The following is a 22,459-nucleotide window of genomic DNA, read 5'->3' on the forward strand; positions in this document are numbered from 1 at the left end:
CTGCTTGGTGATTTTCTCATCAATGATGCATAATAACATAAAAGCTCTTCTAACTGAACAGAATTCTATAATGCCACTGTATTATTGGAGGTTGGAGAAAATGCCTCCATTATGTCTCCCTTATAGGAAGTGCCCCTAAATGCCTTTTTTTTTTTATCTTTGCCCAGCCATGCAATTAATGGCTTTTGTTTCAAACCACCTTAATTGTGGGCTACATGAAGAACCTGCATGTAACCCAATATCCCTCTCTTGAAAGAGACTTTAGTTTAAACAATTCCCGTTGATGAGGAAGCTTTATAAAGGCCCTGGGATGTAGTGCAGGCATGGATATGGACACATGCACTCTGATTTGTAACAGGAACAGTGATGATGATGCTGTATATAGTGTGGTGCCAAAGCTTTTATGTGCTAAAGAATTGTTGATGAGACAACCAGCATGGATGAAGATATTGCTGTTGTTGGCATTGGGTGTAGCTTCCCAGGGGGTGAGTGCCAGTGCTTTCCACACAGAGTATTCTCCCCTGAGTATTGTACATAAATACTTATGATGTTTGTGGCATCCTTGCAGGTGATGGACTTGACAATTTCTGGAAGGTTCTTGTTGATGGGAAAAATTGTGCTGTGGATATTCCAGAGCAGAGATTTGATGTAACGCAGTGGTATGATCCTGATGACACCATTCTTGGAAAAATACAAACTACTAAAGCTGCTTTCATAGATGGGTAAATCATTTTTCTTCTTCTTCTTAGTCTTTGTCTTATTTTCCTTTTTCTTGCTCTCTTGCTTATTAAAAATTATTTGCTTTTAAGACTGTTTTGTCCATTTTAAAAGTGCTATCTGTAAAGATAATTAATCTATTGTTAAATCTGTTTTTATTTTTTGCTGTACAATCTTGTAAGTTGTCAATGAACAGGCTTTTGTTATTTCAACAAACTGAACTTGAATTCATACAGTGACTATGAGCTTAACATGCAGAGTGGCAGCTTTAATTGTAGGTTATTTATACCTGTATAACAATGTGTGCTTTATTTAGTATTTTTGGCCTGCATGGATCTTGGCTAATCAGACAAAGGCCCTTTAATCTAATTATCATGTCTGTCTGTTGGCTGTAAATAAATGGCAGAAGTCTGTGATCAATGAACAACACCAAATCTGCTGCAAGTTGAAGCTCTGTGCTCTTAAGTTTGAATTCAGTTGGATTTCAGTTTCAGTATTTCTGGTCCCATAAAATGGGAGGATTATTTATAAATAGGAGTGTAATTTTTACACAGTTTACCTAATTTGGATGTACATGAATCAGTCTGCGCTTCTTCACAGCCTTTGTAGTATTTTAAATTCTGCTTTAGGTCAGAGCCGCAAAAACCCTAAGAATTTATTTACTTACTTACTTACTAATTTATTTATTTACTTAGCTTTCTTTGGAATAATGAGTAGAAAAATATGAGAAATAAAAAGTCAACTGTTGCATATAGTAATAATACATGATTTTCTGGGTTACAATAATTTGATTCTCTCAGCTGCAGAAATTAAAAGATTAATTATGATTATTATACTTCTTTTCTACCAGGTTCAATGAGTTTGATCACAGGTTTTTTGGCATCTCTGAAGCCGAGGCTAATTGTATGGACCCCCAGCAGAAGCTTCTTCTGCAGTGTTCCTATAGAGCGCTGGAGGATTCTGGCATTCCCATGGAAAAAGTCAGTGGCTCCAGAACAGGTGTTTATATAGGTAATAATAACAACAGTATTTCAAGATATTTTAGTATTTAGACTATCAGTGGAAAGAAAGCTTCATGGAGCCACCACAGAACAAATATTATTTCGTTGGTGAACAACTCTTAGTACAGCAGTGTCACATATACATATATTCTGGTCATGCTGTTTTTCAGGGCTCATGAATAGAGACTATGAGACACTACTGAACAACAGCCCGAGTACAATAACACATTATAATGGCACAGGGACAGCTATGAGTATAGCAGCCAACAGGATCTCCTACACATTCAACCTCACTGGGCCTTCATTTGCCATTGACAGTGCCTGCTCCTCCTCCTTAGTTGCAATCCACTCTGCTTGTCAAGCAATCAGGCAAGGTAAGGCTTTTCTTAACTTAAGGTCCCGCAAGGCTACAGCCCCCTTGGAGAAAATGTGTGACTGTAGTTCCTGGAGATAATAATTAAAAAAAAAAAAACCTCAAACTCTGGACATTGAACAGTTCTGTCTGTGGTGATGAGGTTTTTGCAGCACAACAGAGCAATCTGTTGTTTCCAAGACAACTTTACTATCTTGTTATGTGTGTGTGTCTGTGTATGTGTGTTTGTAATACAAATTCTTATGCTATCTGGTCTCTGCAATAAAAGCAAATAGCTTGATAACCACTGATAACCTGCATAGGTTGATTTTTCCATAACCGCTATAGTACTATAATTAGTGTGTCTGACTATTGTCTTCTTTCATGATGACTCAGTTGGAGGTATTTATTAGGGAGGGTATGGGATGTGCTTGAGGAATAGGAAGTCCTTTAGAAATTAGTAATAGAAAAATAGAAATTAGTTGGTGGGTCTGATTATTTTGGAGATCATGGAGATATATCATGGAGATCTTTTGTACTTTCCTGAAATGTATTGTATGAACTGCAGGATTTGCCATGATATGAATTAACTAGATATGGTTGTACGACACAAATAATTTTTAAATAATTTTAGAACATTCAGGCCACAAGCTGTGAGGTAACCAGTGGTAGGAAATTTTTTCTTCCCACTAGGTGACTGTGAGATGGCACTTTGTGGAGGTGTTAGCTGTATTCTTGAGCCACGGGTCTTTGTGGCTCTCAGCAAAGCTAAAATGATTTCACCTGAAGGCACCAGTAAACCTTTCTCCAAAAGAGCAGATGGATATGGTAGAGGGGAAGGCTGTGGAATAGTTCTTCTAAAGCCTTTGAAAAAAGTAAGTTATTTTTATTGATGTTGGTATGATAGCTATACAATATAATACATTCAGATTGCATGTTCAACTTTCATGTTTAAAATTTTGTGTTTTTTTTTTTAAGGCTCTTCAGGACTTTGACCATATTTGGGGCATTGTATGCAAAACAGCAGTAAATCAAGATGGCCACACTGTCACTCCAATCACGAAGCCATCTATGGTCCAGCAGGAGGAGCTGCTCAATAGAATCTATTCTACAGGCACCTACCTGTCTGATATCCAGTACATAGAGGCTCATGGGACTGGGACTCCAGTGGGAGATTCAGTAGAAGCAGACAGCATCTCTAAAGTCATTGCCAAGGCACGACCCTCAGAGGTAGGGCCACTCCCTATTGGCTCAGTTAAGAGTAACATTGGACACACAGAATCTGCAGCAGGAGTGGCAGGACTAATTAAAGTACTTCTGATGATGAAGCATGAAACCATTGTACCTTCAGTGTTCTACTCAGAGGAAAATTCTAGCATAGATGTTCAAGCTCTCAATCTAAAAATTCCCACCAAAGCTGAAACATGGCATTGCACTGGTTCCATGGAGAGGGTGGCTGGAATTAATAGTTTTGGTTTTGGAGGAACTAATGCACATGCTATCATCAGAGAATATAAACATGCTATGTCCTCTAACTTAGAAAGGTTTGGTTCAAGGAAATTGTTCCCATTGTCTGCTGCCACAAGTAAATCCCTTGAGATGTGTATTGCTGACACTTATCAAAGAATCAGCACAGAAAAGAATGTTGACCTAACAACTCTTTTGTATACATCAGCATGCCGAAGAAGTCACATGAAACACAAATATAGGAAGGTGTATGTTACAACATCTCTTTCAGATTTAGAGGAACAGCTGAAAACTACCGTAAACAACAAGTTTGATGCTATTAAACCAGACCCCAAGGTAGTCTTCGTCTTCTGTGGGAATGGGGTTACGTACAGAGGAATGTGCAAGCAGCTGCTGAAAGAGGAGCCTGTATTCAGAGAAAAGATCAGAGAGGTAGAAAACTACTTTCAGAATTACAGAAGTACAAGCATTTTACAGAAGATAGCAAGCAGCTATGACAATGATGATTTCTCAAAGCCAGAAACTGTCCAGCCCCTCCTTTTTGCCACTCAGGTTGCCATAGCTCACTTGCTAAAGCACTGGGGCATCAGACCCACTGCTGTACTTGGACACTCTGTTGGAGAGGTTGCTGCAGCCCATTGCTCTGGGCTTTTGTCTTTAGAGGACGCAGTGAAAGTAGTCTATTATCGGAGTGTTCTGCAAAGCAAAGTCACTGGAGGGAAGATGCTTGTTGTTGGTAATATAACTGTGTCAGACATTTTGAAAATTCTTCCAGCATACACAGGGAAAGTGTGTCTAGCTGCATTGAACAGTCCCCTGTCATGTGTACTATCAGGTGAGAAGGATGCTATTGAAAGTGTGCAGCAACTATTAAAGAACTCGTTTAAGGCAAAGAATTTGTTCCTTCATGTCTTGGAGGTTCCCGCTGCCTACCATAGTCATATGATGGATCCAGTACTGACTCAAATTAGAGACAGCATTGGGTCTTTAAATCAACATGAAATGGAATGTGAGGTATTTTCCACAGTAACAGGAAGGATGTGTTGTCTAGGGGATTTTGTAACTGGTGAGTACTGGGCAAGAAATATCAGAAATCCAGTTGCATTTGAACAAGCAGTAAGAGCAGTGGCCAGTAATAGGAAGAACATAATCTTTGTTGAGATTGGCCCGAGAAGGGCTCTGCAGAGGAACATTATGGAGACATTAGGAAATGACACAGTGGTGCTCTCCTCAATCCAACCAGACAAAGATCATGATGCACTACTTACTGTTGTATCCAAACTCTTTGAGCTTGGAGTCAATATAGACTGGGATCAGTTCTATAATGGGTTTCAGTCACCGCCAGCATCGTACCCAGTTTATCAGTTTGATTGCCATAAAACTGATGTATACTTTGAGGAAGTAAGGCAAGGTAATGAGGTGATGGCTGTCTGCCCCCATCCCCTGATAATTCCATATAAACGTAATAACAGAATGTTCAAATGCAATCTGTCATTAGAAGCCTCCCCCTACCTTTGGGAGCACAAGAGCAATGGTATAGTCATTGCTCCAGGTGCCCTGTACACTGAACTGGCTTTGGCTTCTGTCATGGAATCTATGATCCCAAAGATACCCCTCACTTCACTTCAACTTACAATAAACTTTCAGAATTTGTTTGTTCTTAGTAAGAGCTCACACTGTCTGAAAGTGCAACTTGAGCCACATGAGGACAAGACTTTGTTTCAGATACAGTCCTCTGCTACAACACATGCATCAGGCACCATTGCTTATAGAAAAGGACCATCTGTGACTGACCACCAAGACATTCTATTGGACATTATTTCAAAGAGATGTCTATCAGTCATACCAGGGGAACAGGTATATGTTATGCTTAACCAGGCAGGGTTTGAGTATGGGCCCATCTTTCAACAGCTGGGTGACATCCAGTATGGAGAGGATTTCAAAGAAGCAGTAGCCAATGTCAGGATACCAGATCAATTGCTAACCCAGTTATACAAGTACTGCTTGCACCCTGTTGTATTAGATTATTTTCTGCAGATGACCTCTGTTTTAGCGCTGAGTAACAGCACTATTAGACATGGATTTCCTTCTGCAATTGGCAGCATGGTGATAACTGCACCTCTGTGTAAGGAAATGGTCATATATATGAGGCTTACTCAGGAGATGCCAGAATACTTTGAGGTATGTGGTTGCTTCACAGACAGAAAAGGACACACCCTGATTGAACTGAAGGATGTCAGAATCACACTTGTCGGAGACAGTGCAAAAGTGACTGACTTTTACTTCTTTCATAATGAAAGAGTCGCTGTCCCTGCTATTACTAGTGTACACAGCAAACCAAAAGCTGTGGTCTTTGAGGATACTTTAGGTATCAGTAATGCACTGAAGACATACTTACACCCATCTTCTGTATTTTTCTCTCCTGCTGATGCAGGTTTGTCTTCTTTGCAAGTTCCAGACTTTCTATTGCACTTGGATCATTGTACAGCTGATATGGAGAAAATTCTCTTTATCTGGAGCTGTCAAAACCTCAGTTTTCTTAAAGCGCAGACAGTTCTGGAGCACTTGGCTGACATTTGTGAGCTTTACCGTCACATTGTTTTGACTCTGAGGAAGTGCAAGCACTTGCGCACACTTCATGTCATAACTTACAGATCCTCTGAAAACACTGTTGATCACATTAATCCAGGATTTGTGCTATCAGGCATGACAAGGGCCTGTGCTGCTGAGTTGTCGGAAATTTCTTTTCAGTTGATAGATCTTGCCACAGTGTCAAGTGAGGACATAAAAGCCCTGGGTTATGTAATTTGCTCCTATAAAAGCCACGAGTACCCAGAGGTTTTGATAAGTCAAGGGCAGGTCCAATCAACAGTGATAACACGAACAGCCCTTAATAAAATAACCAAAGGTGTAAACTCTCCATGGTCTGAGTGCTTCACCCTGCAGACAGCCAACCCATATGAAATGGCTTGCTTGTCAGCCATACCAAATAATGATGTACTTGATTTTACTGACGGAAAAAATGTGGAGGTCAAGCTCTGTAAAATTTGCATGCACTCCTCAGACTATTTTCCAGTCAGTCTGTCTGACCTTAAATTTGGTCAGACACTATATTGGAACAAACACACATCTCAGAACCACAAACTTTTAGCCCTTGATTTTAGTGGGACTGTCACAGCTGTGGGAAAAGATGTAAGAAAACTGAAAGTGGGAGACCATATAGTCTCCTGTTACCCCACTATAGCAGCCTCCAAGGTTACCATTCCAGAAGATGCTTGCTATAAAACAAAGAGACTTCAATTTTTGAAGGACACTCCTTGTGTCTCTTACCTTATACTTGCTTGGGAGATTTTGCACAGTGCATTACCTAAGGTCAAACAAAACAAAACATTGGGTATTTTCTCCACAACTCCAGACTCCGCTCTGATGAAGGTGTTAACGGTCACAGCGAACAAGTCAGGATGGAATGTTGTTACAGAAATGGAATTGAATGCACTTGGCCAACATTTAGACCAGTGTCCTGTTTTTGTCCTCATACCTCCTTATGATCAGGCATGCTTGGCACAGTTAAGCAGTGAGGCTAGTGTAAAGCACATTTTTCTTGTCTGTGACAATAATGCACCTCCAACAAGCGTTCTTCCAAATGATAGTGAGAATATGTGCTTCCACTTTGTTAAACTGTGCAACATATTTCAGAAATCCCATCTCAAAACACAGAGTTCTGTTGTACATAGATGGCTAAAAATGATGCACTTGGATAGCAAATTTTTATCTTTACAAAGCAAGGCTTTCCAGCATACCCAAGCTGAAACAGTGAAAGTTGGATCATATTTCACTGCTAAAGCTGTATCCTTGATTGTTCTGGACAACAATGGGTCTATGGCTGATAAGTCTCAGATATATCTACAACCCAGACCAGTGCAGCTTTTCTCAAAAACTGCAGTATACATAGTTTCGGGTGGTTTATCTGGATTGGGACTTGAAACAGTCAAGTTCATTTCTCACTGGGGTGGGAAGTGCATTGCTACACTCTCAAGGAGTGCTCCATCTGAGGAGACACAGCTGCATATCAACAACCTTAAAAAGAGATATAGGGTAAGAGTAATCACTCTCCAGTGTGATGTGTCTGTGGCAGATGAGGTATTGGAAGCAGTCACTGTCATTGGACAAAACTTCCCTTCTTTTCCAATAAAAGGAGTTTTTCACAGTGCTGCTGTGCTGCATGATGGGCTGCTTGAAACGCTTAATAAGTCTCTCTTTGAAAAAGTCTTCCGTCCAAAGGTCAGTGGTGCACTGAACCTTCACTACGCTACTTTAAACAGCAAAGTTGATTATTTTGTATGTTATTCATCCATCTCCTCTTTTATTGGCAATGCGTCCCAGGCTAATTATGCAGCAGCCAACTCATTTCTAGACACTTTGTGCCACTACCGGCGTAATGTCGGACTTGCAGGACAGTCCATCAATTGGGGACCTCTTAAATTAGGTCTTCTGTTCAACAAAGCAGATTTTCAAAAATTCTTAGAAGCCAAAGGTTTGATGACAATGGAGGTGCCAGAAATCCATGAAGCTTTAAAGCACTGCTTATTGGAAAACAAGCCTCAACAAGTTGTGTGTAAATTCAACTTCAGAAACTTGAGGAACAACGTTCTCTCTCAGAATGCTTCTCTAAAAGTCCGACTAGCAGCCTTAATTGAGAAAGAGTTTGAAGTCAAAACAGTGAATGAGTCCAGGAAGGATCTACACTCATCTTTTGATGATTACATTAGAGGCATTGTAGGTGACATTTGCAATGTTGATGCAGATGAGTTTGAAGCTGAAACCTGCCTTGCTGCACTTGGCATTGATTCAATGTTGGCCATGACATTGCAGAATCAAATGTTTCAGGATATTGGTGTGAATATTCCACTTGCTACTTTACTCGATCCTAAAATCACTCTGAACTCACTGACTACACTTCTGAAAGAAAGCAATGATGAAAAATAAACAGCATAAAGAAAATGCATCTTTGTATCTTAAATCTATGCCGATTATATGATCAATTATAGAAAAATGTATAAGGTTGATAATGTTGGCATGGGATCAAGACATATATGTTGAAAATATTGGTAATTTTTTTATTTGTTTATAAGACTTGTATGTAAAGAAAACATACTACTAATTTTTGCTATGTATTTTGCACAGCCAAAATCAACTTTGAACTTGGCAGCTGTATGTTGTATGACAACTAATAAAACTATGATAATTAATAAAAATGTGTTGTTTCTTTGTACACAAAACGTCAAATGACAGCGTCCTTTTATGGATCTTCCAAAGTCACAAATGTATGAGAGGTGCAGTATTAATCCAACTAGAAATTTTGCCAAAGTTTGTATATACAAACATGCTGTCCTTCAATTTAGAACTATTTTAATGCATCTGATGCATCTATTTTTTATATGTATGTACATGTACAAACTTTAATTGCAGTGTAAGTTATAATTAACCATTAGAAAATACCAATAATGTATTTGAAATCAATTCATTGTATTCAGAAATAAACACAGCCAACCAAGGTAAAGCCCCTGTAAACAGTGTTAGCTGTCCTAGTTAAATTGTGCCAGCAAAGGAGCCCAATTAAAGCCTCACTTTAAAGACTCTCCATCCAAATACATTCAAAGGGAAAAAAAGAAAAAAGAGAGCAGCTATGCTTTTGTTCCACATGAACTACAACCAAGCAAATCTCTCACAGCTACACATCCTGAGCTAGTTATATATTTAGATACTTACAGACATGGATATAACAAGCAGCCGAAGGAAAAAATAGAGGAATTGGGCTACATTTGACCTCCCGCTGCTGGCACACACACAAAAAACGAAACAGGGAAAGGACAGCAAGTGGGAGTTTCTCTGTTATTTTGGATGGATGGATGGATACAGATTTTTATCCAAAAGAATGGGGCTACCTGTGTAAAAAAAGGAGTTTTTTTTTTTCATTGAATCATCACAGTCTAAATAATGATTAATATTAGATAAAAAAAAATAAGGAACACAACCCAGGCATGAGTATTCTGAAGAAAAATGCTCAAGTGTCAGGAGTTAAAATCTATCAGATGCTACTTTTACTTTGTTTGACCTTTAAAACAATAAAAATAGAAAAAATTAAAGGAAAGATTAAAAATCACTAATATCATTTTATTATATATTGCACTTTTTATAATTAAGGGAAGAAAGCTGTGAGATATTGAATGGACATGATCTGTTGATAAGAATGATGATAGATAAAGAGTAGATCCTTAAAAAAGAATATTTAGGTAATTTGTTTGTTTGTTTGTTTGTTTATTTGTTTTGTGTAGGACCCAGAATTATGTGAAAGGAAATCTCCAATTATGGGATTGAAATGCAGTCACAGAATAGTTTTGAAGTGGTGGGTGAAGTTGTTGGCCTCTCGCTGCACTCATAGAAATGGAAAAAAAAAACCAGACAAATATTTTTTTAAATAGTCCATAATTCACATAAATGATTTATTGAGAAACAAAAATACAGAGTTAATACAAAGTTGTAAAAATAGATAATTAATTCTGTTACAAGTGTAATCAGCATAATTGAATGTATGAGTAATTGAATTTAACTGAATATAACTAAACACTGTTTAGTCAAATGCGAAACAGTTTGGTCAAATTATGTTAATAAAAAGATTAGGTGCGGTGAGACCTATATTTCCCCTATATTTTCATTTCTGATGAAGGATTTCTGCTAAATACACCTACCTACCATTTAAAACATTTTAATAAATGATGTAAATAAATAAATCATGTTCTTTGTTTTCATTTTCTTTCCATTTTCATCAACTTAGCATGTTGAAGACCAACTAGGAATAATTTATGGAGAAAAATATCACAGTTGTGGAGCTGGCTCTCTCAAACCTCTCAGTTAGTTGAGTTAACCCCTTAAACTCCTGGCTTATTGTTCAGATATTAATCTTAATGCATATTATTTAGTGACTGCTATGAATTATTTAGTAACTACAGAGTAATAAATAAAATGTAGTATGTGAGATGTGACTGACACAGCTTCACAGCTTTAAGATTATTTGGAAAAATACACATCAGTCAAAAGATAATTTTAAAAAAATAGCAAAAAGGTTTGACGATGTATAGAAAATGTATATTTTGCTATACAACACCCAGCTATTAGCTACCAACTGCAAATAACTATATAAAATTTTCTAGTGTATAGCTAACAAAATGATATCAGCTCATAACATAATCACAAAATATACAGTATATATTACAGCCACAGCATTGTGCAGAGAACATTTACCAACATAACTGCAATATCAACATAAACATTAACATTAGTTAGGTATATGCACAATAGTTTGATAATTGTCCAATGAATACAAATCCAGACTGGTGCATAAATGACACCAATACCAGCATCAGAATTGAAACCGTAAGCTGCACATCAACATTTGCTCATATAAATCTACCTTCTGTGAAAACTAGAATCCTGTCATCTCCAGAATAGGGAGGAGGTCATTGCTACTCTCTTGATTTCCCCCATTTTCAGTTTCCACCAGTAGTTTAACCAAGTCTGACAGTGTCTTCTCTGGATCAAGGAGTATTACCAGAGGCACATTCACTCCTTTATCTTGGAAGATGAGGTTCTGCAGTGTCATGGCTAACATGGAATCAATGCCCAGTGATGACAGATGAATATCATCACTCAGCTCATCTTGCTCAATGTGAATATTTTCACTTATCAATGATTTGATATATTCATTAGGTGAAGCGACTGTGTTAGTCTGTTCAAGTTTTGAGTTGATCATTTTAGCCTTTTTGAGCTCTTCCTCTACCAGTGCTGATAACCGCATGGTGAGGGATTTGTTTTGAGACAGAACATTATATCTAATGTTCTTGAAATGGAATTTGCACACAACCTGTTGAGGTTTGTTGATTACAAGGCACTGCTCAAGACTCATGAATTTCTGTCACTTCCAGGATCATCATTCCTTTTGACTCCAGAAATCTTTGGAAATGGTGTTGGTTTAACAGGAGACCCAAATTTAAAGCTCCCCAGTTAATTGCCTGCCCAGGAAGTCCCATGTTTCTGCGGTACTGGCAGAAGGCATCCATAAATGAGTTGGCAGAAGCATAGTTTGTCTGTGAAGCATTGCCAAGGAAGGCTGAGATGGAGGAGTAGCACACAAAATAATCCAGATCACAGTCTTTGGTGGCATAGTGAAGGTTAATTACACCATTCACTTTCGGCCTCATGACTTTCTCATAGAGGGATTTGTTTAGGCTTTCAATTAGTCCATCATGAAGGATTACTGCACTGTGGAACACTCCTTTGATTGGATTGGTTGGGAACAGTTTACTGATCTGGGCAACTGCTTGGTGAACTTGCTCTGAGACTGAAACATCACATTGTAATCTTGTGATTAAACACTGACACTGATTTTTTACATTATTTATCTCCTGTTCTATCTGATCATTTGCACCACTCCTAGACAGGATAACAATATTCCCTCCACCTCTCTGAGCAATGAACTTCACAGTCTGAAAGCCAAGTCCTGATAGACCACCTGTCACAATGTACACAGAATGCTTCTGGAACAGCTTTTTGGCTTTTGGTATCAGTGGGATATCTGAAGGTTTATCCTTGGTGTCATGACTCAAGACCACCACTGGCATGGTCTGACACCTGAAGTATGATTCTGAGGTCAAGCAATCAATGTTTTCTCTTTTTGAATTCTGAAAGGTGTTTTTTTCAAAAGCCGCATATCTTCTCTCCAAATGCATGTTTTTTAGCCAGTGAAACACGTGCAATTTCCGTGCTCTAATTGACTGCTTTTGCATGAGGCTTGATGTAAAAAGGATTTTCATATGAACCTCATTATTTTGACCTCTAAAAGCAAGCTGACTGACACATGTGTTTGGCTGATTGTCAGCAACAAGAATAATGTCTCTAACACATGTAATTTGACTTGCTTTTGTAATGACAGTTTCATCATATGGAGGCAGAAGCACAATTCCTGCCATCTCACTGAAATCATGAGACAGTTGATCAGTGTTTTTGGCCACAGTGACACTCCAACCTGATTTGACTGCGGTGAGAGTTAAGACTTTTACCAGAACTGAGTCTGGGATAGCAGAGAAAATGCCTAACTTCTGGTGTCTGGCCTTAGGTAGGGCACAGTGTAAGATCTCCCAAGCAAGTATAATGTAAGATACACAGGGAGTGTCCTTCAAAAATGGAAGTCTCTTTGTTTTGTAGCATGCATCTGCTGGAATAACAACTTTGCTACAGGCAGCAACAGGGTAGCAGGAAACTATATGGTCTCCCACTTTCAGTTCTTTCACATCTTTTCCCACAGCTGTGACAATTCCGCTGAAGTCAAGCGCTAAAAGTTTGTGGTTCTGGGAGGTATGTTTATTCCAGTATAGTGTCTGACCAAATTTAAGGTCAGACACACTCACTGGAAAATAGTCTGAGGAGTGCATGCATATTTTACAGAGCTGGACCTCCACATTTTTCCCTTGAATAGGTTCAGTACATTCATCAGAAACAACTGCTGAAAGGCTTGTTGCTCTGTAGGGATCAGAGGTTTGCAAGATAAAGCTTTCACACTGTGATTTGTGGACACTTTGATGTGAGCCCTCTAAAATGGGTGTGTGAATAATCTGAGGCTTAAGAATCTGGCCATTTTTTATGACTAGCTCTGGGTATTTGCTGCAAGGGTATGATCTGATGATCTCAGCCAAGGCTTTAATGTCTTTAGTAGAATCAATGTCTATCAACTGAAAGGAGAGGTCTGATAATTCAGCTGCACATGCTCTTGTCATTCCAGACAGTACAAAACCAGGATTGATGTGGTCTACTGCTCCTCCTGAAGACCGGTAGGTTACTACTCTGATGGAGTTTTGGAAATGCATTGACTTAAGGCCTGCAACAATTTTCCGGAAAATCTCACAACAACTTGCCATGCATTCTAACACATTCTCTGTTTTGTGTGAGTTTAAACTTGCATCACCCCACATGAACAACACTTCCTGAAAATTTGTATTGACGTTTTGGATGTTCAGGTCAGACAGAAAAACTTCAAATCCATGTTCTGTCAGTACTTTGGTATGTGTGGAGGAAATGTATTTTGACGCTGGGTCTAAGTATTGTTGTAGGCCTGTAGAAATTCCTAACTGATCAGCAAAAACCATTGATTTCGGTGTTGAGAAGTTGTCATTCTCTGAAACAACGCTGTAACTGTTGTGATAAAAATACTCCTCTGCAACACGAGAGCGATTCCCTAGGTAGGTAATGATTACATTCTTGAGTTCAACCAAAACCCTGCCATCTTTGTCAGCAAAACAACCACAAATGATAAGTTCCTCATTTCCCTTATGTGTTGCTCTCAAATACACAACCATCTCCTTCTGCAATGGTTCAAATACAGTTAGGCTGCCTATTTGTGAAGGAAATCCTGGCATTCCCAAGAAATGATATGTTCCTGTGACAGGAACAAGTTGCATGAGATAGTCTAAGACTACAGGATGAATGTAGTAGTCATGCAGTTGGGGCAATATTTCATCAGGAACAGTAACAATTGAGTATGTTTCTCCAAGTTCCTCTCCATAATAAACATTTCCCTTGTTTTTGAAAACGGGACCATACTGAAATCCACCCAAAGATAGGTTCTTATAGAACTCTTCAGAACTCACAACAGACTGGCATCTTTTAGAGATACAGTTCAGTGAAATATATGACTCTTCAGGCACTGTTGCCTGTGTTAACTCAACTTTCCCTGATGCATAGTTTACTGACAAAGAGTGCACCTTGAACTGAAAGTTATGCCCTGCTGTACTTTCAGTTGGATCCAATCGTACTTTCACATCGGGTGTATTCTGTGACAAAACACATGGAGTGTGAAACTTTATACTGAGCTGCAGAGAGTTGAGAGGCATTTTTGGTTTTACACTTGTCATGACAGCTGCTAAGCCTAATTCAACGTAAAATGCCCCAGGGACAATGGCAACACCTTGGTGTTTATGATCATAAAGATAGGATAGTGCCCCAGAGGAGAGGTCACAGCTGAAATCCAAGCCATTTTTACTTAACTGTGTAATTACAGGATGGATGCTACTGTCACCAGAGAGGGTTGCTTCAGTAAGTACATCTTTCCTCACACTGTCAAACTGATACCTTGGAAAAGGAATTGGTTCCATCTCACAGCCTTTGTAGAACTGGTCCCAATCTATATTGACTCCCACTTCAAACAGTTTGGATACAACTGTCAGCATTGTCTCAACATCTTTATCTGGCTGCACTGAGGAGAGCACCACTGTGTCACTCCCTAGAGTCTCAATGATGTTTCTCTGCAAAGCCCTTCTGGGGCCAATCTCAACGAATATTGCATTCTTGGTCTGTTTCACTGATTTTAGCGCTTGTTCAAAAGCAACTGGTTCTCGGATGTTTCTTGCCCAGTATTTACCATTAACAAAATCAGTTGGGCACACCTTGTCTCCTGACACTGTTGAGAATAATTCTGTTTTCATGTTCTGCGCATGCAATTGGCCTATACTATTCTCTACTTCTTCCACGATAGGATCCATCATATGACTATGATAAGCAGCAGGCACATCCAAAACATGCAGGAACAAATTTTTGCCGTCGTGTGAATTGCTCAAGCTCTTGTGCAAATGAGTAATAGCATCTTCATCTCCTGAAAGTGTGCATGACTGAGGGCTGTTTTGTGCTGCCAAGCAAATCCTCCCAGAGTAAGAAGGGAGGATTTTCAACACATCTGATACAGGCATGTTGCTTACAACTAGCATTTTCCCTCCAGTTACTCTACTCTGCGAACTACTGCGATAGTAGATCACCTTTACTGCATCCTCAAGTGACAACAGACCAGAGCAATGAGCTGCTGCAACCTCTCCAACAGAATGTCCAAGAACAGCATCTGGTCTAATCCCCCAGTGCATTAGTAGATTAGCAATGGCGACTTGTATGGCAAAGAGGAGAGGCTGAATAATTTCTGGTTTTGAGAAACCAACTTCAGGTTCAGACTCACTCTCCAGTGTCTCTACTAGCCCAGTTTTCATGTATTTTTGGAAAAGATCCTCAATCTCTCTCACCTTCTCCCTGAAAATAGATTCCTCTTTTAGGAGCTGTTTGCACATACCTCTGTAAGTAACACCATTTCCACAAAACACAAACACTAATCTTGGATGTTGCTTTGCTGGGACACTCTTTTTGTCTTGAACATGCATAAGTTTCTCTTTCAAATCAGTCAAAGATAATATGTGAAATGCTTTCCTGTATTTATGTTTCCAGTGACTCCTCCTACAGCCAGAAGTATATGCCAGGCTTTGTAGATCTGTTATATTCTTTGCATTGATATTTTCTACAGTGTCTTCTATCATCATTGTCAATGATTTCTCTGATGCTGCAGAAAGTACAAGAAAATTGTGTTGTTTCTTGACAGCTTTTTTTGGTGATTTTGTCTGAAGATATTGCTTTACAACTGCATGTGCATTTGTGCCTCCAAATCCAAAGTTATTTATCCCAGCAACTCTCACTGAACCTCTGCTGAGGACCCATTTCTCAGCTTTGGTGGGAATTTTTAGATTGAGAGCTTGAACATCTATGCTAGAATTTTCCTCTGAGTAGAACACTGAAGGTACAATGGTTTCATGCTTCATCATCAGAAGTACTTTAATTAGTCCTGCCACTCCTGCTGCAGATTCTGTGTGTCCAATGTTACTCTTAACTGAGCCAATAGGGAGTGGCCCTACCTCTGAGGGTCGTGCCTTGGCAATGACTTTAGAGATGCTGTCTGCTTCTACTGAATCTCCCACTGGAGTCCCAGTCCCATGAGCCTCTACATACTGGATATCAGACAGGTAGGTGCCTGTAGAATAGATTCTGTTGAGCAGCTCCTCCTGCTGGACCATAGATGGCTTCGTGATTGGAGTGACAGTGTGGCCATCTTGATTTACTGCTGTTTTGCATACAATGCCCCAAATATGGTCATGGTCTTGTAGAGCCTGTCAGATTATGTACATAATTTTTATTATTATCTACAATGAAAAATCATTGTTGAATACATATGTAATAAAATATTTTTTAATGCAATGAAATACTTTTTCCAGAGGCTTCAGCAGAATGACACCACAACCTTCTCCTCTGCCATAGCCATCTGCTGTGTTGGAGAATGGTTTGCTGGTTCCATCAGGTGAGATCATCTTTGCCTTGCTTAGAGCGACAAATACTCTTGGCTGAAAAATGCAGTTAACACCACCAAATACAGCCATATCGCAGTCTCCTGTTAAATAAAGCACAGTCAAACTAACTTTAATAAAGAATAATAGCCAAATAACTCATTCTAACTCTAAATATTAGTAGAACACATACACAGTACTTTGTGACCTCCAATATTATTGACAAAACCATGCTTTATCACATCCTTTAATTATAATTTTAAAAAAAAAATGCTTGCCATCCCTAAAATTGATTAAAACAATAAAATAAATTGTCATCCTTGAAAATATTTTTTTCTCAGTCTTCAGGAATTGCCTTTGACCAAGCCCTGTTTTGCTGGGGCATAAATACGAATGATAGACAAAACAAAGAAAAGCAACTGACAGTCCACCACTGGTAGGCTATTAGTGCTTTGGGTCTGTTTTGCGGCTAGTGGTGAAGAGCCTCTTGTGAAGATTGTTGGCATTATGCATGTCAACAACCTCTACCAAGAAGTTAAGACTTGGTCATTAGATGATGTTTCAACAAGATTATGACCCCAAAACATTCAAATCAACACATTAATGGTTTCAGGACACAACATCAGTTTATTGCAATGAGCTCTCTTTCTTTAGATTTAAACTCTGTTTCTAACCTGAGGCCTGAATTGAAGAGGATGGGCCGCATGCACAAACAAAAGACTAAAAAGCAGCTTGAAATATTGTTGGAAGAGGTTTAGTGCTGTTCTCTCATGGGATGCTTAATCAAATTTTAATTGTTACAAAAACTAGACTATGTTTTATGTTTAAAAATATGCTAAAATAGCATTTTACAGCTACCCCATCCATTAAAGCATAAGTTATTCAGTCATACAGCTATCCTATCTATTAAAGCTTACATAATGTAAGTTATTGAGTTTAAATATTTATGCAAATGTTCATGAATGGTGTCATGAATAATTCTGGAGATGACTGTATATTCATTTTTGAGTTATTTTACCTTGTCTCATGGCTTGACAGGCTAAATGAAGGGCAACAAGTGATGAGGAGCAGGCGCAGTCAATGGATAAAGAAGGTCCAGTAAAGTTGAAGGTATAGGAGATTCTGTTGGCGGCTATACTCATGGCTATACCAGTACCAGTGCAGTGGTTAATGATGACAGGATTGACATTAGCCATGGTGAGTTCATAGTCTCGGTTCATCAGGCCTGAAACAACATGTAGAAGTATTACGTTTTTCCTACATAGTTTTTCTTAATAAAAGCAAGTTATACTTATGTAACTTATACCTAACTACTACTATATTGCAGAAAATACATCACTGTTAATAATCAAATCATGTTTGGTCATTACCCAGAAAAACTCCTGTTCTGCTCCCAGTGGCCTTCTCCATGGGCATCCCAGCATTCTCCAGTGCCCTGTAAGTACACTGCAGAAGCATCTTGTGCTGTGGATCCATCTGCTCCATCTCAGCATCGGTGATGCCAAAGAATCTCTGATCAAACTCATTGAATCTGTATATCAAATGTAGTTCAATATTAAGTGGCTGCAAATGAATATCTATACATAGTATGAGCAGATCGGTCAGCCATAACATTAAAACCAGCTGCCTAATATTGTGTAGGTCTTGTTTGTCCAGCACATCCCACAGATGCTTGATCGGATTCAGATCTGGGGAATTTGGAGGCCAAGTCAGCACCATGAACTCTTTGTCATGTTCATCAAACCATTCCTGAATATTTTTTTGCAGTGTGGCATGGCACATTATCCTGCTGAACATTCAGTTTGGTTTCCCAGCAGAACATTGCCCAGAGCATCACACTGCCTCCGCTGGCTTGCGTTCTTCCCATAGTGCATCCTGATGCCATCTCTTCCCCAGGTAAGCGATGCACATGGACTCAGCTGTCCACATGATATAATGGAAAATGTAATTCATCATAACAGGCCACCTTCTTCTATTGCTCCATGGTCCAGTTCTGATGTGCTTTCAGTGGTGGACAGGGGTCAGCATGGGCACTCTGACTGGTCTGCAGCTAAGCAGCCCCAAAGGCAGCAAGCTGCGATGCACTGTGTTATGACACCTTTCTATCATAGCCAGCTTTAACTTTGTCAGCAATTTGTGCCACAGTAGCTCTTCTGTGGGATCGGAAAAGACGGCCTAGCATTCGCTCCTCACGCCCATCAGTGAGCCTTGGACTCCCTTGACCCTGTCGCTGGTTCACCAATTGTTCTTCCTTGGACCACGTTTGTTAGGTACTACCCACTGCTTACCAGGAACACCCCACAAGACATTTTGGAGATGCACAGACCGAGTGGTCTAGCCATCTCAATTTGGCCCTTATCAAAGTCGCTCAGATCTTTATGCTTGCCCATTTCTTCTGCTTCCAACACATCAACTTTAAGAACTGACTGTTCACTTGCGGCCTAATATATCCGACCCCTTCACAGGTGCCACTGTGACGAGATAATCAGTGTTATTCACTTCACTGCTCAGTGGTTTTAATGTTATGGCTGATTGGTGTATATGATGTTGTAGAATATGACATTAAGGGCAGTTAATTAGTTTCTGATAGATTGTGTTGTTTTGTCAGTATGAAACAATTTCAAAACAATTGTAACTAACAGGAAGCTTTATTCATATAACAGCTTACTAAAAGACAGCATAATAGAGACACCAGCAACATTTACCTTCTTGAAAAAGAAAACAGCTGTTAATTCATAGTTTAAATGAAAGATATTATATGGTCAGTATCTAAAGTCACTATAGCTGTACTGTGTAGATGCTCGTTTACTTTACATTTTAGGGTGATAAGAAATGAAGCAGTCCATAAAGAAACCATATTATAATTGATCAGAGACCTGTTAAATAACTGCAGTTTATTGCCTCTTAAAAATTTCAACATAAAAAAATTTATATCTTTTTGCCAGACTGCAAGGCTTACCCATCAGCAAATGCAGCTTTTGCTGTCCGTGACTTTCCTGCCTTATTGTCATCTTGATCACACCACTCGTTCTGGTCAAACCTTTCAAATGGTATCGGCACTGCACAGTTCTTTCCCTCAAGCAAGACATTCCAGAAATTATCAAGCCCCTCACCTAGAATAGGCAGATTTCATTTGTGTACCCAAAACGCAAAACATAAGCAAACATTTGCATGCTGAATGTTTGGAGTAAATGAATGTTTTCAGTTTAATATGCTTACCTCCAGGGAAATTACATCCTATGCCAACAATAGCAATCTCGGAATCATTATCTTTCATGATGAAAGGAATCGGACATAAATCTAATAAAAGCAAAAGTATTTTACAAGCTGAACATCAATAGAATATTTAAATATGAGTGCCCAACAGTGACAGGTTTACCTGCAGTGTCATGACAAATCCTTGTTGTAAAAATCATCAGACAGTTGCTTCTGTTATAAGCATTTATACAAGTGCTATAGATAATTTTTACCAAACCAAGGACAAGGTGCTTAGATAAGATAATTTATAGTCAGATAAGATATACTAATATTAACAATTAGCGTCACTGTATCACACCTGGAAGCAGAGGCAGTTGGATGAAGCTGCTGAATGTGTGTTAAGGGTAGAGATAGCGATAATCAGTAATAAAGAAGCATTTAAGCAAAGGTACTGGGCAGAAGCATAGAATGGAAACAAAAGTAGGAAATACAGTATTCAGTGTTATTATATTCAATATTATAGTATTCAGTATTTACAGCTGAATACTGATTACTGAACAGTAACATTCAAATTACACATTTAAGTGGAGCATGTAGTCTTATCCAGACAAACAGGCATGGGATAGTCCATAGTTCAGTATGGTGCAAAGGTTTTTCAGTTTGTCACTTTGGGTGAATCCTTAGTGGCAGGAGGTTTAGTAACAGAGCCTAGTGCAACCGGATAATTGAAACAAGCTGGAAGAACTAGGATGTCATCAAGATGATGGAACTGCAAGAGGATGGGCTTGCACAATAGAGATGCTGATGTGTGAAGCTAAAAGAGAAGAGCAACTGTGTGCCATAAGTACAGTGGGGAAACAAAGGCTCTCAAGACAGCGGCTGATAGCAAGGCTAAAGCTGGAGTGGTTGGCATGTCTAATACTGCCACTATTCAAAAGGTTCCTCCTTCTTCCTAGACAGACTCATTCTCAGGCTCTGTCTGTAGACTAAGGGGGCTCTCCGGGTTTTTGTAGCCAGTGACTCCATTTTAAGGGCCCAAAAACTTGCAAAATTCTTACAATCTTGCAATCTCACAACTACCTGCATCTTTTTGGTAGGAAACCAGAGAACCTGGAGTAAACCCGTGTAAAAAATGGGTAGAACATGTGAAACTCCACACACATCAATGTAAAAAACACATAAAACATAAAAATAAAAGTACATACATACATACTTATATACATACTTATATACATACATACATACTTACTTACATATACACTTGTGTAATTGTTTAGACTTGTGGATAATGCTATGATAAAAATTAAGATATTTATCAATAAAGAACTTATGTCAAGTCTAACCCACTGCCTAATGTGGTATTGGCAAAGTTTTGTGTAATCCGTCTGAGCTGGAATTAAGTTTTATACAAATCAAAACCACTTAAAGGGAGTTCAGAAAACAAATACCTTGTGTTAGCAATTCTACAAAAAGTAACTATCAAAAAACAACCAAACACAAGAAAAACAAGAACCATTCAAGTAAACACGAGCTAAATATTGCAAAGAACAATGGATCAGACTAAAACTGTAAATATGTATATATATTTTTATTATGGCCTGCTAGTTTAATATTATGTTTTTGGGTTCAATATTAGAAGGTGGGTGAAATTAAACATTTCAATAGGACTTCTTTTTGTCCTGTAGAACATGGTTGGTTTAAACAGCACTGTTTGAATTGAATTGGAATTGGTTTATGACTTGTTTGTGCATGTAAATACTTTCTTTCCTTGGCACTTAAACATGAGCAAAGGTTTTTAAAAAAGTGTTACAATATTTAGTGCATACAATGTACAATATGTGTATAGTAGTGTTAGTGTGGAATAACAAGAATAATGGAATGGTGTTGGTATAATGCATAGCAGTGTCGCAAGAGAGGGAACTTTACTGCAGATCAAGGATGATGTCATTCAGTTTTTATAATGTTAGCAATATAATTACAATATAGTCATTCATTTGTCTTCAGTAACCAATTTATCCTGAGCAGGATCACGGTTTGTCCACAGGCAGCCCCTGTAACACTGGGCACAGGGAGACGGAATTCACCCAGCATGCAATGCTATCAGTTGCAGGGTACCATTCACACACATTCACCATGCTTCCCGTAATTGCAGTACACAGGTACCTATATAGTATAGATAGAATTTTTAATATTTAGACAGTAAAATTTTAGACGAATGTCATGGCAAAACACTGCAAAACCCAAACCTCTTCTGGCAAATTCTGTATAAGACTGTGCTCAGAAGAAGTAAGCTATGGGTTATGACTGTATAAAAAATAAAAAATATTATTACTATGAACTCCACAATCTGTGGGCATGAAGGCTATAACGAGTTAGGAACCAAATGTGAAGCAGCTCATTACTGTAGATGATCTTCAGAAAGCCAGTGAACTGGATGTTAATGTTTAAAACTTAGGATTTGTAGTTAGCTGCATATAGTTTCTGTTACATTCCTGAGACAGGAATTTACTCAGATAACAGAA

The 22,459-nt window shown here is 38.7% G+C and overlaps 2 protein-coding genes across 2 annotated transcripts; one reads left to right on the top strand and one right to left on the bottom strand.

Moving 5' to 3' along the window:
- Window positions 1-436: 436 nt before the first annotated feature.
- On the top strand, window positions 437-9,405 carry pks1 (polyketide synthase 1). Its single transcript, XM_053242335.1, has 6 exons — window positions 437-485; window positions 527-722; window positions 1,568-1,728; window positions 1,889-2,092; window positions 2,764-2,945; window positions 3,049-9,405. The coding sequence occupies exons 1-6, from the start codon at window positions 437-439 to the stop codon at window positions 8,521-8,523; spliced, it is 6,267 nt and encodes a 2,088-aa protein (XP_053098310.1). The 3' UTR covers window positions 8,524-9,405.
- Window positions 9,406-10,080: 675 nt separating this feature from the next.
- On the bottom strand, window positions 10,081-20,147 carry fasn2 (fatty acid synthase 2). Its single transcript, XM_026926732.3, is given in 8 exon segments — window positions 10,081-11,495; window positions 11,497-16,565; window positions 16,662-16,843; window positions 17,758-17,964; window positions 18,110-18,270; window positions 19,699-19,852; window positions 19,959-20,039; window positions 20,119-20,147. Coding segments are annotated over 7 exon segments (6,306 nt in total). The 5' UTR covers window positions 20,017-20,039; window positions 20,119-20,147; the 3' UTR covers window positions 10,081-11,020.
- Between the last annotated feature and the right edge of the window lie 2,312 nt (window positions 20,148-22,459).

The sequence above is a fragment of the Pangasianodon hypophthalmus genome, chromosome 1 (assembly GCF_027358585.1).
Source record: "Pangasianodon hypophthalmus isolate fPanHyp1 chromosome 1, fPanHyp1.pri, whole genome shotgun sequence".
NCBI lineage: Eukaryota > Metazoa > Chordata > Actinopteri > Siluriformes > Pangasiidae > Pangasianodon > Pangasianodon hypophthalmus.